At 39.1% G+C, this 17210-nt stretch overlaps 1 protein-coding gene across 1 annotated transcript in view; it reads right to left on the reverse strand.

The window, feature by feature from the left end:
* The window catches only part of LOC126484503 (putative ribosome-binding factor A, mitochondrial), a 75509-nt gene that overhangs the window by 34407 nt on the left and 23892 nt on the right, over positions 1-17210 (reverse strand). Inside the window, exon 3 of the mRNA XM_050108040.1 lies at positions 15326-15494. Coding sequence (XP_049963997.1) covers positions 15326-15494 — 169 coding nt within the window. The remainder of the gene's footprint in view (positions 1-15325; positions 15495-17210) is intronic.

Below are 17210 nucleotides of genomic sequence, written 5' to 3' on the forward strand. Positions count from 1 at the left end.
CATGACTAAGTTAAGTACTTGAACCATTAGCGTTAATATGTGTGGTTCAGACAATGTGAGAGGGCCAATTAGTCTAATTCCCTCAGCATCATCTGATTTAATTCGACTAAATTCAATTATCCTCGTTTTGCTTCTGTTAATGTTCATCTTATATCTTCTTTTCAAGACACTGTCCATTCCATTCAACTGATCTTCTAAGTCCTTTGCTGTCAACTTTCCTTTTCATAATATTGTCTCATTCTATCCTGGATTTTCCACTGAAGAATTCATGTTAGTATTCTGCAATCGTGGCTTATTAAACTGATAGTTCGGTAATTTTCACTCCTGCTTTCCTTGAACTGGTATTATTTTATTCTTCCTGAAGTCTGAGGGTATTTCATCTGTCTTACCAGATGGAAGAGTTTTGTCATGGCTGACTCTCACAAGGCTATTAGTAGTTCTAACTGAATGTTGTCTATCCCGAGGCGTTGTTTCAACTTTGGACTTTCAGTGCTCTGTCAAATTCTTTACTCAGTATCGTATCACTCACCTCATCTTCATTAATGTTCTCATCCATTTCCCTAATACTATACTTCCATCAAGTACATCTCCCTTGTATAGACCCTCTACATACTCTTCCACCTTTCTGCTTTCCATTCTTTGCTTAGAACTTGTTTTCCATCTCAGCTCTTGATATTCATACAGGTGGTTCTCTTTTCTCCAAAGGTCTCTTTAACTGTCTTGTAGGCAGCATGTATCTCACCCCAGGTGATACATGCTTCTACATCCTTACATTTGTCCTCTAGCCAATCCTGCTTAGTCATTTCGCACCGCCTGGCAACCTCATTTTTGAGACATTTTTATTTCCTTTCACCTGCTTCATTTATTGCATTTTTATACATCCTCCTTTCAATTAAATTCAATATCTCTTTTGTTACCTATGGGTTTTTACTAGCACTCATCTTTTAGTTTATCCAGGTTCCATCTCCTTAAATTCCTACCTTTTCTGCAGTTTTTTCAATTTTACTCTACAGTTCATAATATAAATTGTGGTCAGAGTACACATTTACCCCTGGAAATGTCTTACAATTTAAAACCTGATCCCTAAATCTCTGTCTAACCATTACATAACATCTCCAAAACCTTCCAGTGTTTCCAGGTATCTTTAACTGTCTTGTAGGCAGCATGCATCTTACCCCAGGTGATACATGCTTCTACATCCTTACATTTGTCCTCTAGTCAATCCTTAAACCACAAATTAGTTATGATTAAATTATACTCTGCGCAAAATTCTATCAGGCGGCTTCCTCTTTCATTACTTTCCACCAGTCCGTATTCACCTATGACTTTTCCTTCTCTTCATTTTCCTACTATCAAATTCCCCATGACTATTAAATTTTCGTCTCCCTTAACTATCTGGATAGTTTCTTTTATTGCATCACAGTTTTCTTGAATCTCTTTATCAGCTGCTGAGCTAGTTGGCATATAAACTTGTCTACTATGGTGGGTGTGGTCTTTACGTCTGTCCTGGCTACAATAATGTGTGCACTATGCTGTTCGTAGTAACTTATTCATGTTCCTATTTTTTTTATTTGTTATTAAACCTACTCCTGCACTACCCATATGGGAGTTATAATAAGAATAAAATGGGGAACAATTTTAAGCAGTCCAATCACAAAGAGGGCACAAGAAAGGTCGTAAAATATGTAGAGAAATTTGATAATGAGGATTCTTTCTCTTCTTCTGTGGCTCTACTACTCATTATGAGCCTTGGCCTCTTCAACTACCTCCTTTCATTTATCCTGGTCCCTTGCTAGCATTTTCCAATTCCTGTAGCCCATTTTCCCCGAAACATTTCTATCCTCTGTGACCTCGCGCAAATTCCTCAACTGTCCAAGTCTTTCCGTCGACTCCGCGTCTGTCGCACTGTCGCGTCCAGCACTTCCCATGTTCTGTACCCTACACTCCAGAACTCCCTGTCCTCTCTCGAAATGATCCTCCTCCCCCACTTCCATACAGTCTCACCATTAATGAGCGCTGTGATTGGATAGAGCATTCCCTCCATGTCTCCAAGTCAACGTACATTCACAAACATATTTAAACTCATACGAAATACTGGAGTTACATTTAAATAACTTGAAATTAAATAAATATTCCTACAACTGGACCATAAACATGCTCTAACACACATTTTAAATACATAAACAAATTAACCCCCCCCCCCCCCCCCCCCATGAACCATGGACCTTGCCATGAGAGGCCAGACAAACGTGTGGTTCCTGAAGAGGGGCAGCAGCCTTTTCAGTAGTTGCAAGGGCAACAGTCTGGGTGATTGACTGATCTAGCCTTGTAACACTAACCAAAACGGCCTTGCTGTGCTGGTACTGCGAATGGCTGAAAGCAAGGGGAAACTACAGCCTCAATTTTTCCTGAGGGCATGCAGCTTTACTGTATGGTTAAATGATGATGGCGTCCTCTCATGTAAAATATTCCAGAGGTAAAATAGTCCCCCATTCGGATCTCTGGATGGGGACTACTCAAGAGGACGTCGTTATCAGGAGAAAGAAAACTGGCGTTCTACGGATCGGAGCGTGGAATGTCAGAGCCCCTAAACGGGCAGGTAGGTTAGAAAATTTAAAAAGGGAAATGGATAGGTTAAAGTTATAGTGGGAATTAGTGAAGTTCGGTGGCAGGAGGAACAACACTTTTGGTCAGGCGAATACAGGGTTATAAATACAAAATCAAATAGGGGTAATGCAGAAGTAGGTTTAATAATGAATAAAAATATAGGAGTGTGGGTAAGCTACTACAAACAGCATGGTGATTGCATTATTGTGGCCAAGATAGACACGAAGCCCAAGCCTACTACAGTAGTACAAGTTTATATGCCAACTAGCTCTGCAGATGACGAAGAAATTGAAGAAATGTATGATGAAATTAAAGAAATTATTCAGATAGTGAAGGGAGACGAAAATTTAATAGTCATGGGTGACTGGAATTCGGTAGTAGGAAAAGGGAGAGAAGGAAACGTAGTAGGTGAATGTGGATTGGGAGGAAGAAATGAAAGAGGAAGCCGCCTGGTAGAATTTTGCACAGAGTACAACTTAATCATAGCTAACACTTGGTTCAAGAATCATAAAAGAAGGTTGTATATATGGAAGAAGCCTGGAGATACTGACAGGTTTCAGATAGATTACATAATGGTAAAGACAGAGATTTAGGAACAAGGTTTTAAATTGTAAGACATTTCCAGGGGCAGATGTGGACTCTGACCACAATCTATTGGTTATGAACTATAGTTTAAGACTAAGGATACTGCAAAAAGGTGGGAATTTAAGGAGATGGGACCTCAATAAACTGAAAGAACAAGAGGTTGTAGAGAGTTTCAGGGAGAGCATATGGGATCAATTGGGAAGAATCGGGGAAAGAAATACAGTAGAAAAAGAATGGGTAGCTTTGATGGATGAAGTAGTGAAGGCAGCAGAGGATCAGGTAGGCAATAAGACGAGGGCTAGTAGAAATCCTTGGGTAACAGAAGAAATATTGATTTTAATTGATGAAAGGAGAAAATACAAAAATTCAGTAAATGAAGCAAGCAAAAAGGAATACAAACAACTCAAAAATGAGATCGACAGGAAGTGCAAAATGGCTAAGCAGGGATGGCTAGAGGACAAAGGTAAGAATGTAGAGGCTTATCCCACTAGGGTAAGATAGATACTGTCTACAGCAAAATTAGAGAGACCTTTGGAGAAAAGAGAACCACTTGTATGAATATCAAGAGCTCAGATGGAAACCCAGTTCTAAGCAAAGAAGGGAAAGCAGAAAGATGGAAGGAGTATATAGTGGTTCTATACAAGGGCGATGTACTTGAGGACAATATTATGGAAGTGGAAGAGGATGTAGATGAAGAGGAAATGGGAGATATGATACTGCGTGAAGAGTTTGACAGAGCACTGGAAGACCTGAGTCGAAACAAGGCCCCCGGAGTAGACAACATTCCATTAGAACTACTGACAGCCTTGGGAGAGCCAGTCCTGACAAAACTCTACCATCTGGTGAGCAAGAAGTATGAGACAGGCGAAATATCCTCAGACTTCAAGAAGAATGTAATAATTCCAATCCCAAAGAAAGCAGGTGTTGACAGATGTGAAAATTACCAAACTATAAGTTTAATAAGTCACGGCTGCAAAATACTAACACGAATTCTTTACAGATGAATGCAAAAACTAGTAGAAGCCGACCTTGGGGAAGATCAGTTTGGATTCCGTAGAAATATTGGAACACGTGAGGCAATACTGACCCTACGACTTATTTTAGAAGCTAGATTAAGGAAAGGCAAACCTATGTTTCTAGCATTTGCAGACTTAGAGAAAGCTTTTGACAATTTTTACTGGAATTCTCTCTTTCAAATTCTGAAAGTGTCAGGGGTAAAATACAGGGAGCTAAAGGTTATTTACAATTTGTACAGGAACCAGATAGCAGTTATAAGAGTCGAGGGGCATGAAAGGGAAGTAATGGTTGGGAAGGGAGTGAGACAGGGTTGTAGCCTCTCCCCTATGTTATTCAATCTGTATATTGAGCAAGCAGTGAAGGAAACAAAAGAAAAATTTGGAGTAGGTATTAAAATCCATGGAGAAGAAATAAAAACTTTGAGGTTCACCGATGACATTGTAATTGTGTCAGAGACAGCAAAGGACTTGGAAGAACACTTGAACGGAATGGATAGTGTTTTGAAAGGAGGATATAAGATGAACATCAACAAAAGCAAAACGAGGATAATGGAATGTAGTCGAAGTAAGTCGGGTGATGCTGAGGGAATTAGATTAGAAAATGAGACGCTTAAAGTAGTAAAGGAGTTTTGCTATTTGGGGTGCAAAATAACTGATGATGGTCGAAGTAGAGAGGATATAAAATGCAGACTGTCAATTGCAAGGAAAGCGTTTCTGAAGAAGAGAAATTTGTTAACATCGAGTATATATTCGAGTGTCAGGAAGTCGTTTCTGAAAGTATTTTTATGGAGTGTAGCCACGTATGAAAGTGAAACATGGACGATAAATAGTTTAGACAAGAAGAGAATAGAAGCTTTCGAAATGTGGTGCTACAGAAGAATGCTGAAGATTACATGGGTAGATCGCATAACTAATGAAGAGGTATTGAATAGGATTGGGGAGAAGAGAAGTTTGTGGCACAACTTGACTGGAAGAAGGGATGGATTGGTAGGACATATTCTGAGGCATCAAGGGATCAACAATTTAGTATTGGAGTGCAGTGTGGAGGGTAAAAAATTGTAGAGGGAGACCAAGAGATGAATACACCAAGCAGATTCAGAAGGATGTAGGTTGCAGTAGGTGCAGGGAGATGAAGAAGCTTGCACAGGATAGAGTAGCATGGAGAGCTACATCAAACCAGTCTCAGGACTGAAGACCACAACAACACAAAACAAATTAAATAAACACATATCAAAGGACTAGAACAAAAGATAGGCCAGTAGCCTAATGTCTCTGTGTTTTCTAAAACACAGTAAATATTTAACCAATTTCTTCATGAATAGTATACATGGGATATAAACAAAGACACAGATGAATAAATATATTTATAAGCATGCTGCTACCGTTTTTTCGTGTAACTGTGGAGTACTTACAGCCTGACGCGATCGATAGTAATTGGCCACTTTGACCTCCAATAACTCATGTACTATTCAAGTTACATGCCTGTAATTCATACCAATTTAGGTTTACACTAATAGCTTTTTAAAGACACAGTGTTCGACAAAATCGGATGAAGCGTTTATATTTTGTAAATTCGTTGCTGGGTGTTACTTGTACAATTTACCATCAGATACTAAACTTTAAACTAATAAAGATATTGAAAATCTGATTACACCATCAGAATTGTTGTGCAAATAATAGTAATGTACATGTTTCTTTTTGAGGTATCAGATTCATCTGGCTACTATTAATTTCTATACGAACTGTGAAATGTCTGCCATTAAGGTTTCACAAAGTCCGCCATTTTTGGCACTCCTGGTGTGTCTCCTTCATCAACACAGCATCACCATGGAATTCCCAGCTGCGTGGCTGGAATGGCCATTGTGTGGCATCACGTGGTTGCTAAGCTAACGTTCAGCACCACGTGCTCGCTGCCAGGCCACGGCTTTAACAAGTGTACTGTGCGGCCGTCCCAACTCCAAACATATAATATTTCCAGGGCACCACAGCTCACCTGTTACTTCACACTGTCCACCTAGCTTTCCTTGTAAAATCTTTTTTGGTATTTCCGTATCATTCATCTGTGCCACATGTCCAGCCCACCTCAGCCTGGATGACTTCACAATTCTTCTAACAGGCTGGATATTGTAGATAGTGTTAACCGTATGGTTGTATCTCCTCTGCCATGTTTCCCTTTTGCACAGTGGGCTGATGATTCTCTTCTCTCAAATGAATCTAGTGATTCAGTATTCTTTGCTGTCAGCACCCAGGTTTCGAGAGGCCTAAGTAAGCACTAGTCTGATCAGTGTTTTACAGACGGTTAGTTTTGTGGTTATAGCCAGGAGTCTTGAAGATAGAAGCTTTGCTAAGGTGAAATAACCTTTATTGGCTGCAATTAGTCTCTGTTTTGTTTTATGAGGTACCTTTTAGACTGGTTACAATCGGACCCAGATACTTGAAATGATCGACTCTTTCAAAGGTATAACTACCCATTGTTATTTTGGCTGGTATGTTCTCCCTGTGCACTTTCCCAGCAACTATGTATTTTGTTTTCTGCTTGTTGATATTTAGTCCTATATTCCTGCTGGACTGTTCAAATGTGGTGAATATCTCTTCCATTGCCATCAGAGTCCTTGCTTCTACATCAATGTCACCCGCACAGGCCAGTATCTTCACAGATTTATGAAATAGCAACAAAGTTAATTAAAGAATGTGATTCTGAGCTAAGTAACGTATTGAGCTATCTGTGTAACCACTCGTTTATCAGTGGAATATTTCCTGAATGGTTGAAATATGCTGAAGTTAAGCCACTGTTTAAGAAGGGAGATAAAGAAATAGCATCAAATTTCCATCCAATTTCACTGTTGCCAGCATTCTCAATAAATTTTAGAAAAAGTAATGTACAATTGGCTTTATAACCATCTTATCTCGAATAACATACTGTCAAACTCACAGTTTAGATTTCTAAAGGGTTCTGATATTGAGAAGGCTATCTACACTTACAGTGAACATGTGCTGAATTCATTAGACAAAAAATTGCAGGCAACTGGTATATTTTGTGATCTGTCAAAGGCATCTGACTGTGTAAATCACAGTATACTTTTAAGTAAATTAGAATATTATAGCGTAACAGGAAATGCTGCAAAATGGTTCAAATCTTATATCTCTGGCAGGAAACAAAGGGTGTTATTATGAAAGAGACATGTATCAAGCCATCAGGCATGACCCAACTGGGAACTAATTACATGTGGGGTCCCACAAGGTTCCATTTTGGGGCCCTTACTTTATCTCATGTATATCAATGACCTTTCATCAGTAACATTACCAGATGCCAAGTTTGTTTCATTTGCCGATGATACAAACATTGCAATAAATAGCAAATCAAGTGTAGTCTTAGAAAGATCAGCTAATAAAATATTTGTGGACATTAATCACTGGTTCCTAGCCAATTCTCTGTCACTAAAATTTGAAAAAACACACTACATGCAGTTCAGAACTTGTAAGGGGTGTCTCACGAGTATATGCCTAACATACGATGACAAGCAGATAGAAGAAGTGGAGAGTGTTCAATTCTTGGGATTACAGCTTGATAATAAATTCAACTGGGAGGAGCACACCACAGAACTGCTGAAGCGTCTTAACAAATCTCTATTTGCAATGCAAATTCTGTCAGGCATAGGGGATATAAAAATGAAAAAGCTGGCATACTATGCTTACTTTCATTCCATAATGTCATATGGGATTATTTTGTGGGGTAATTCATCAAGCCAAGTTAAAGTTTTCCAGGTACAAAAACGTACAGTAAGACTTATATGTGGTGTGAACTCAAGACCATCCTGCAAAAGCCTGTTTAGGGAACTAGGGATACTAACTACTGCTTCCCAGTATATTTATTCCTTAATGAAATTTATCATTAAAAATATATCACTTTTTCAAACCAACAGCTCCAAAAGCCTGTTTAGGGAACTAGGGATACTAACTACTGCTTCCCAGTATATTTATTCCTTAATGAAATTTATCATTAAAAATATATCACTTTTTCAAACCAACAGCTCAATTCATGGAATCAATACTAGAAATAAGAATAATCTTCACAAGGATTTAAAGTTACTTAGTCTTGCACAAAAAGGTGTGCATTATTCAGGAACACACATTTTCAATAACTTGCCAGCATCCATAAAAAGATTAACAACCAATGAAATTCAGTTTAAGAGAAGTCTAAAGGATTTATTGGTGGCCAACTCCTACGCCGCACAATTTCAGTGCTGTAATGCATTCATTTTAATGTGTGTGTGTGTGTGTGTGTGTGTGTGTGTGTGTGTGTGTGTGTGTGTGTGTGTGTGTGTGTGTGTGGGTAAGTACAATGTAACTTCTGCACCATTTCAGTGCAGTAATGTGTTCATTGTAAATAAGTATTACAGTAGTTGTATTACCTTTTATTACCTTATAAATAAATAAATAAACTTTTTTATTTTAAATTCAGTGCATTAGTATTGGTAAAATGATTCATTCATATAGTGCTCATTAAAAAATGATGATCATACCACTGGGGACCTGTGGAATGGTACATTAGCTTATTTGTTTTAGTTGTAAATATTTGTCATGTATTGTTTTTCTGACATGTTCTACATCCTGGAGAACCTCCTCACTATGGATCAATTGGAATGAAAGTAAATCTAATCTAATCTAATCTAAAAAAAATTGTTCCCCTATTCAAGATATCTGCTTCTCTCATCACCCTCTAAAATGCAGCATTGAATAGGAGGCATGCCAATTCATCACCTTTCCGTACTCCATTGTTAATTTCCAAAGTATTGGACAACATTCCTCCAGTTTTTATGCTACCTTGCATTCCTCTCATTGTCATTATTATTATCCTTATTGGTGGTTCTCTCTCTAATACCAATTCACCTGGAGCCTGATACGGTTGCTCTCTGTCTATACTATAATACATTTCTTGACACTATGACTTCATCAAGCTATTCTTGTTCAATAGAGCCATGCCTAGCCCACGTACCTGAAGTATGAATAACTGCAGGTAAAGATATAACTGGTTTACTTGTATGGGATAGTGTTAGGAAGAGCAACTACACCAGCATTAACTGCCAGGTAGTCACAAAAAATTAAAACAAATTATTTGGTATGAGGAGCAATCACAGTTGTGATGACGCATTTAGCCTCATGAAAACTGCAACAGCTGCATCAAACTGATTTATTAATCACAGTTAGTTTTATGACATTACAGTCATATCTTTATATAAAAACTGTTGACCTAAAAAGAAGATACAATAACTGTAATTAGAACTATCTTAAAACAAAATGCTGAACTGATAAAATTTTGACTGACATGTGAGCTATATGGACCTTTCAGTAATGTCCTTGAACCTCAATCAAGGTAGGTGATACAAATCCCCTATCTTCCAGCATGAAATTGGTGCCCCAAAGTATGGAGCCATCATGAATAAAATAACCAGAGAGACATGCAGAAACAAGAACAGTTAAATAAGAGCCAGAATCATAACCATGGAAACAACCCCCAAATCAAAACAAGATGACTGACTTCTTAACATAATTTTACCTGCCCATTATTACCAAATCATCTAAAATGTTAAGCACATGGCCCTTAGATTCATTATGCAACGTTTTTAAATTTTTGGAACCATTAGAAAGAGAATGTCTCTCACCACATAAGTGTGTACTGGGTGTTGTTTTTTAGTTCTTCCTAGCTAATTGTTCTTTTAATCTAACCTTAAAACTTCTCCCCATCTCCAAAACATATTTCACTGGGCAACAGATTCAAGAAACCCAATACACACCTGTACCACTGAAGGGGTTAGAATCCAATGTCTCTTAATGTCTCATGGAGGCACCAACATTCTTGGGTATGAAAAAAATAAGACTAACCTTCTCTGCACACAATGCTTTGCCAGTTCCTTCAGATGTTCTACCAAGATACAGGATACTATTGTGGTGTCATCGCCAGACACCACACTTGCTAGGTGGTGGCCTTTAAATCGGTCGCGGTCCGTTAGTATACGTCGGACCCACGTGTCGCCACTATCAGTGATGGCAGACCGAGCGCCGCCACACGGCAGGTCTAGAGAGACTTCCTAGCACTCGCCCCAGTTGTACAGCCGACTTTGCTAGGGATGGTTCACTGCCTACTTATGTTCTCATTTGCCGAGACGATAGTTTAGCATAGCCTTCAGCTACGTAATTTGCTGCGACCTAGCAAGGCGCCATTATCAGTTACTATTGATATTGTGAATCATGTACCGTCAAGACCGACGTTCATCATTAATGGATTAAAGTTAAGTATTCCACCAGCTACGTCCATTTTTCTAAATTCTAATTTCCTTGTCATGTTCCAGACATCACGCCAGCCTGCGTGAGCTAAAACGTGTGCATTTCGGACTCCTTTAGTAAAATGGTGTTGGCTCTCTTGTCAACCACAACAACTATAGTACATCCTATGTCAAGGCTCCCAGTCCAGAGTTACAGTGATAAAGTGATCAGAGCTAGCCTCAGTGGTCCCATTACACTACTTTATGCCTTGCAATACTAAAACTGAGGAATGACATAGTGAACATCATAAAGGAACAGTTTGGGAATTATTAAGACACAAGAGAAAACAAATGAATGGCTCGGGCAGAACACTTGAGTGTTGTTGTGGTCTTCAGTCCTGAGACTCGTTTGATGCAGCTCTCCATGCTACTCTATCCTGTGCAAGCTTTTTCATCTCCCAGTACCTACTACAACCTACATCCTTCTGAATCTGCTTAGTGTATTCATCTCTTGGTCTCCCTCTACGATTTTTACCCTCCACGCTGCCCTCCAATACTAAATTGGTGATCCCTTGATGCCTCAGAACATGTCCTACCAACCAATCCCTTCTTCTGGTCAAGTTGTGCCACAAACTTCTCTTCTCCCCAATCCTATTCAATACTTCCTCATTAGTTATGTGATCTATCCATCTAATCTTCAGCATTCTTCTGTAGCACCACATTTCGAAAGCTTCTATTCTCTTCTTGTCCAAACTATTTATTGTCCATGTTTCACATCCATACATGGCTACACTCCATACGAATATATTCAGAAATGACTTCCTGACACTTAAATCAATACTGGATGTTAACAAATTTCTCTTCTTCAGAAACGCTTTCCTTGCCATTGCCAGCCTACATTTTATATCCTCTCTACTTCGACCATCATCAGTTATTTTGCTCCCCAAATAGCAAAACTCCTTTACTACTTTAAGTGCCTCATTTCCTAATCTAATTCCCTCAGCATCACCCGACTTAATTAGACTACATTCCATTATCCTTGTTTTGCTTTTGTTGATGTTCATCTTATATCCTCCTTTCAATACACTGTTCATTCCATTCAACTGCTCTTCCAAGTCCTTTGCTGTCTCTGACAGAATTACAACGTCATCGGCGAACCTCAAAGTTTTTATTTCTTCTCCATGAATTTTAATACCCACTCCGAATTTTTCTTTTGTTTCCTTCACTGCTTGCTCAATATACAGATTGAACAACATCGGGGAGAGGCTACAACCCTGTCTTACTCCCTTCCCAACCACTGCTTCCCTTTCATGTCCCTCGACTCTTATAACTGCCATCTGGTTTCTGTACAAATTGTAAATAGCCTTTCGCTCCCTGTATTTTACCCCTGCCACCTTTAGAATTTGAAAGAGAGTATTCCAGTCAACATTGTCAAAAGCTTTCTCTAAGTCTACAAATGCTAGAAACGTAGGTTTGCCTTTCCTTAATCTTTCTTCTAAGATAAGTCGTAAGGTCAGTATTGCCTCATGTGTTCCAGTGTTTCTACGGAATCCAAACTGATCTTCCCCGAGGTTGGCTTCTACTAGTTTTTCCATTCGTCTATAAAGAATTCCTGTTAGAATTTTGCAGCTGTGACTTATTAAACTGATAGTTCGGTAATTTTCACATCTGTCAACACCTGCTTTCTTTGGGATTGGAATTATTATATTCTTCTTGAAGTCTGAGGGTATTTCGCCTGTCTCATACATCTTGCTCACCAGATGGTACAGTTTTGTCAGGACTGGCTCTCCCACGGCCGTCAGTAGTTCCAATGGAATGTTGTCTACTCCGGGGGCCTTGTTTCGACTCAGGTCTTTCACTGCTCTGTCAAACTCTTCACGCAGTATCATATCTCCCATTTCATCTTCATCTACATCCTCTTCCATTTCCATAATATTGTCCTCAAGTACATCGCCCTTGTATAGACCCTCTATATACTCCTTCCACCTTTCTGCTTTCCCTTCTTTGCTTAGAACTGGGTTTCCATCTGAGCTCTTGATATTCATACAAGTGGTTCTCTTATCTCCAAAGGTCTCTTTAATTTTCCTGTAGGCAGTATCTATCTTACCCCTAAAGAGATAGGCCTCTACATCCTTACATTTGTCCTCTAGCCATCCCTGCTTAGCCATTTGGCACTTCCTGTCGATCTCATTTTTGAGTTGTTTGTATTCCTTTTTGCCTGCTACATTTACTGCATTTTTATATTTTCTCCTTTCATCAATTAAATTCAATATTTCTTCTGTTACCCAAGGATTTCTACTAGCCCTCGTCTTTTTACCTACTTGATCCTCTGCTGCCTTCGCTACTTCATCCCTCAAAGCTACCCATTCTTCTTCTACTGTATTTCTTTCCCCCATTCCTGTCAATTGTTCCCTTATGCTCTCCCTGAAACTCTGTACAACCTCTGGTTCTTTCAGTTTATCCAGGTCCCATCTCCTTAAATTCCCACCTTTTTGCAGTTTCTTCAGTTTTAATCTACAGGTCATAACCAATAGATTGTGGTCAGAGTCCACATCTGCCCCTGGAAATGTCTTACAATTTAAAACCTGGTTTCTAAATCTCTGTCTTACCATTATATAATCTATCTGATGCCTTTTAGTATCTCCAGGGTTCTTCCATGTATACAACCTTCTTTCATTATTCTTAAACCAAGTGTTAGTTATGATTATGTTGTGCTCTGTGCAAAATTCTACCACGCGGCTTCCTCTTTCATTTCTTAGCCCCAATCCATATTCACCTACTATGTTTCCTTCTCTCCCTTTTCCTACACTCGAATTCCAGTCACCCATGACTATTAAATTTTTGTCTCCCTTCACAATCTGAATAATTTCTTTTATTTCATCATACATTTCTTCAATTTCTTCGTCATCTGCAGAGCCAGTTGGCATATAAACTTGTACTACTGTAGTAGGTGTGGGCTTCGTATCTATCTTGGCCACAATAATGCGTTCACTATGCTGTTTGTAGTAGCTTACCCGCATTCCTATTTTCCTATTCATTATTAAACCTACTCCTGCATTACCCCTATTTGATTTTGTGTTTATAGCCCTGTAGTCACCTGACCAGAAGTCTTGTTCCTCCTGCCACCGAACTTCACTATTCCCACTATATCTAACTTCAACCTATCCATTTCCCTTTTTAAATTTTCTAATCTACCTGCCCGATTAAGCGATCTGACATTCCACGCTCCGATCCGTAGAACGCCAGTTTTCTTTCTCCTGATAACGACATCCTCTTGAGTAGTCCCCGCCCGGAGATCCGAATGGGGGACTATTTTACCTCCGGAATATTTTACCCAAGAGGATGCCACCATCATTTAATCATACAGTAAAGCTGCATGCCCTCGGGAAAAATTACGGCTGTAGTTTCCCCTTGCTTTCAGCCGTTCGCAGTACCAGCACAGCAAGGCCGTTTTGGTTATTGTTACAAGGCTAGATCAGTCAATCATCCAGACTGTTGCCCTTGCAACTACTGAAAAGGCTGCTGCCCCTTTTCAGGAACCACACGTTTGTCTGGCCTCTCAACAGATACCCCTCCGTTGTGGTTGCACCTACGTTACGGCTATCTGTATCGCTGAGGCACGCAAGCCTCCCCACCAACGGCAAGGTCCATGGTTCATGGGGGGGGGGGGAACACTTGAGTAAGAGATGTAATTATGAATGCTATGGAAGGGTGGGCAGAACATACAGTTAGGTGAATGTAAAATAGACAGACTAAGAAAGTTTTAGCTGCATTCCAAGGGATAAGACTGAGACTTCAGCATAATGGACGGTGGGTTGATGAGAGAAAACATGCAGGAGCCACCAAGATGAGTACAGCTGAAAATCGTAATGTATGCAAAAGACTGGAGGGCATCCAGCAGGGGTTGTCAAATGGCGGATGACAATGTTATGGTTTGGGGGTATGTCTGAATACAATGTTGTGACCATGGGTAATACATATTATGATAAATCACAACAGCAGCTGCCATAAGGAGAATTTTAGGACCAAGGTACTGACTTCATCAGGCAATTTCACATCACAGTTCAACAGTTCAATGACAAGTCACATGAAGCGAGTATGTATTAGCCGTCTTCAAAAACGAATTGGTAGCCCTTCTCCCATGGCCTGCACTTTCAAAATCGATGAAGAATGCAAGCTTAGGCTTTATTGGTGTCAGTAACAAGGTGATTACAGGCAAAGCATAAGGTCAGATAGGACAAATCTAAAGAACTAAACTGATGATATTTTAATTTTTGAAAGATACCACCCCAGCATTCGCCTTCAGTAATTTAGGGAAAGCATGGAATTCCAAATCTGAACAGCCAAGCAGGGATCTGAACCATGCTCCTCCTGAAAGCTAGTCTAGCTCATGTGCATATGACAAGTTTTTCATCGAAATTGGTTTGCAACTTGTATGCTGAACCAACAACAGTTTATGCTTCATAGACTCAAATTTGAACTGTATGGTATGAAATTCTCAACAAAAACTTCCATGTGGTCTTTGATTCCATGCCAAAACATTCAGAAGTCCTCAATCGAGCAAACACAGACTTCACAGTAAAATGAATTTTGGAAATCGGTGAATGTGCACAGTTCTGTATTTATCATTTGTGTATTGTAAAGTAACTAAAAAGTGGTATAAAGATAATTAAGTTGCTTGTATTCTTCTTGGTGTTGCAATGGAGTGGAGGGCAATTGTTACTGGACCTAAAGTATCTGAAAGAGACGCCAGGAGGCTTCAAAAGGAAGTACAAAAATTTGATGGCCTACTAGAATGACAGATAACATCCACTTCACATTGGAAACACTTTTAACATAGTGTGCCTGGTATACCTTTAACAAACTGTATCCTGGGCACAACACCCATCACTCTAAGCTGAGAAAGCTCATGTCGAAGCTGTCCCGCCACTGACTGCAGTGTTTTTTCAATGTCTTCATCACATCCATCTCCCTTTGCACACCAGTATACATTTACCAGATTAAAGTCAGATGCCACTTTCACCTGCAAGCAAGTAACTGACAGTGTTCACCCAACCAAAATGTCTGGTTTACTTAACTGTAGCAGTAGGTATAATATTGTAGCTTAGATGTTACAGACATTAAACTGTGCAGAGTTATTAGTAAGTATCTCAGAGATTTCACAATAAGACAATGTGACAAATACAAGAAATACACAAATAAGAACACACAAATGTAGCACAAGTTTTAGACATACATTACAAGTGTTCAGAGTTATGCAAGGCTTTGGCCAACAACACAATCAAAATTTCAGATATAAATGACTCATTGAAATCCAGTATTATAACATATATATAGATGCTGTAACAAAAATTACGATTATTCACATGACATCATATAAAGTGACTTTTGCCAACTCTCAAACTGTCACCTTTCAACCCAACCTAGACCTTGGGCCATGCTACAGATCAGTCCATTACCACAAACTACATTTCAAAAAATAATTTAAACACAAAACAAATATTATGTGTGTCGATTCTCTTTCTGTTTATGTGCCTGTGACATGACTTGCCACAACACCATTAGATCATAAGTCAAAGCTAATGTCTGGTATCGAAAGGCTCAGTTGACCCCATATTTTCAGGTCTTTGTGACAGCCAACAAACAAGGCAATGCTGCAGAGGAATGAGAACACAATTTGCTGGTGGAATAACTAATTATTGATCATTTCAACAGAGGCAACGTGTTAGTTTTATAAGCTGTAAAAAATATGCCTAGATGGTATAAGCTCATGTAGACTGAAACCATTAAGTAGCTGCTACACAAATTTGTAACTCATAACTAGGATTACTTCTAAGTAAGAAAATGTGATTGCACTCACAAAATGTGAAGTTTTACAGCCACGTCTTAGTCACTGTAGAATTGATAAAATAAGCAATGTGGCCAGTTTCTTGCATTTGTCATAATTGTGATAATACGACTAACCATAAAACAATGGGAATACTGAAACTGGTCATAGGCAATTGATCACAAAATTACAATCTGATTTGTGCCTCATCAAAGTTGACACTACATCAAAAATAATTATAAAAGCATTTACATCATTCAAACCAAGAAACAACACTCTTTACAAAATGAAAGAAGACAACTGCACGACTTCTGCACTGCTGTGGCATTGTAGTTCTAGTTGAAGTTTTTAATGACATTAGCTGCATTTGTGTACTGAAATGAACCAATGGTAACAGGTGAAAATTTATACCAGACATGGAATCAGGAACTGCAAGAAAGGGGTTCGTGGGTAAGTGAAAATACATTGGAATTGCTCAGATGGCTGAGGCAGCGAGAAATACAGGTTCGAGTTCCAGTCCAGCAAAAATTTCACCTGTTGCCATTTTAATGCCCAAATGTGGCTATGTAACCAAAACCTTTGACACTAGATTTGTAGGGCTGCTGTATCAAATAAAGATGTCCATTCTGTTGGACATGACCAAAAGAACACACGACAAGTACTTATATATAATTCTCCTCACATGAGCTGAGCTCGAAATGAGGTATAAGTCTTCATGAAATGATTATACTGAAAGGTTAGATTCCTATTCACCACACATAGGAAGTGCTAAGTGGCAAACAGGCACACTGACCAAAAAAAAAACTGCCACATATTACATAAAATAAGGGAAAGGCAACCATTCATTACAGCAGACTGATGTGTGGAGCGCAGAAACACATAAGAGAAAACAGGACCACCTTCATGGGTAAA

The sequence above is a fragment of the Schistocerca serialis genome, chromosome 6 (assembly GCF_023864345.2).
Source record: "Schistocerca serialis cubense isolate TAMUIC-IGC-003099 chromosome 6, iqSchSeri2.2, whole genome shotgun sequence".
Taxonomy (NCBI): domain Eukaryota; kingdom Metazoa; phylum Arthropoda; class Insecta; order Orthoptera; family Acrididae; genus Schistocerca; species Schistocerca serialis.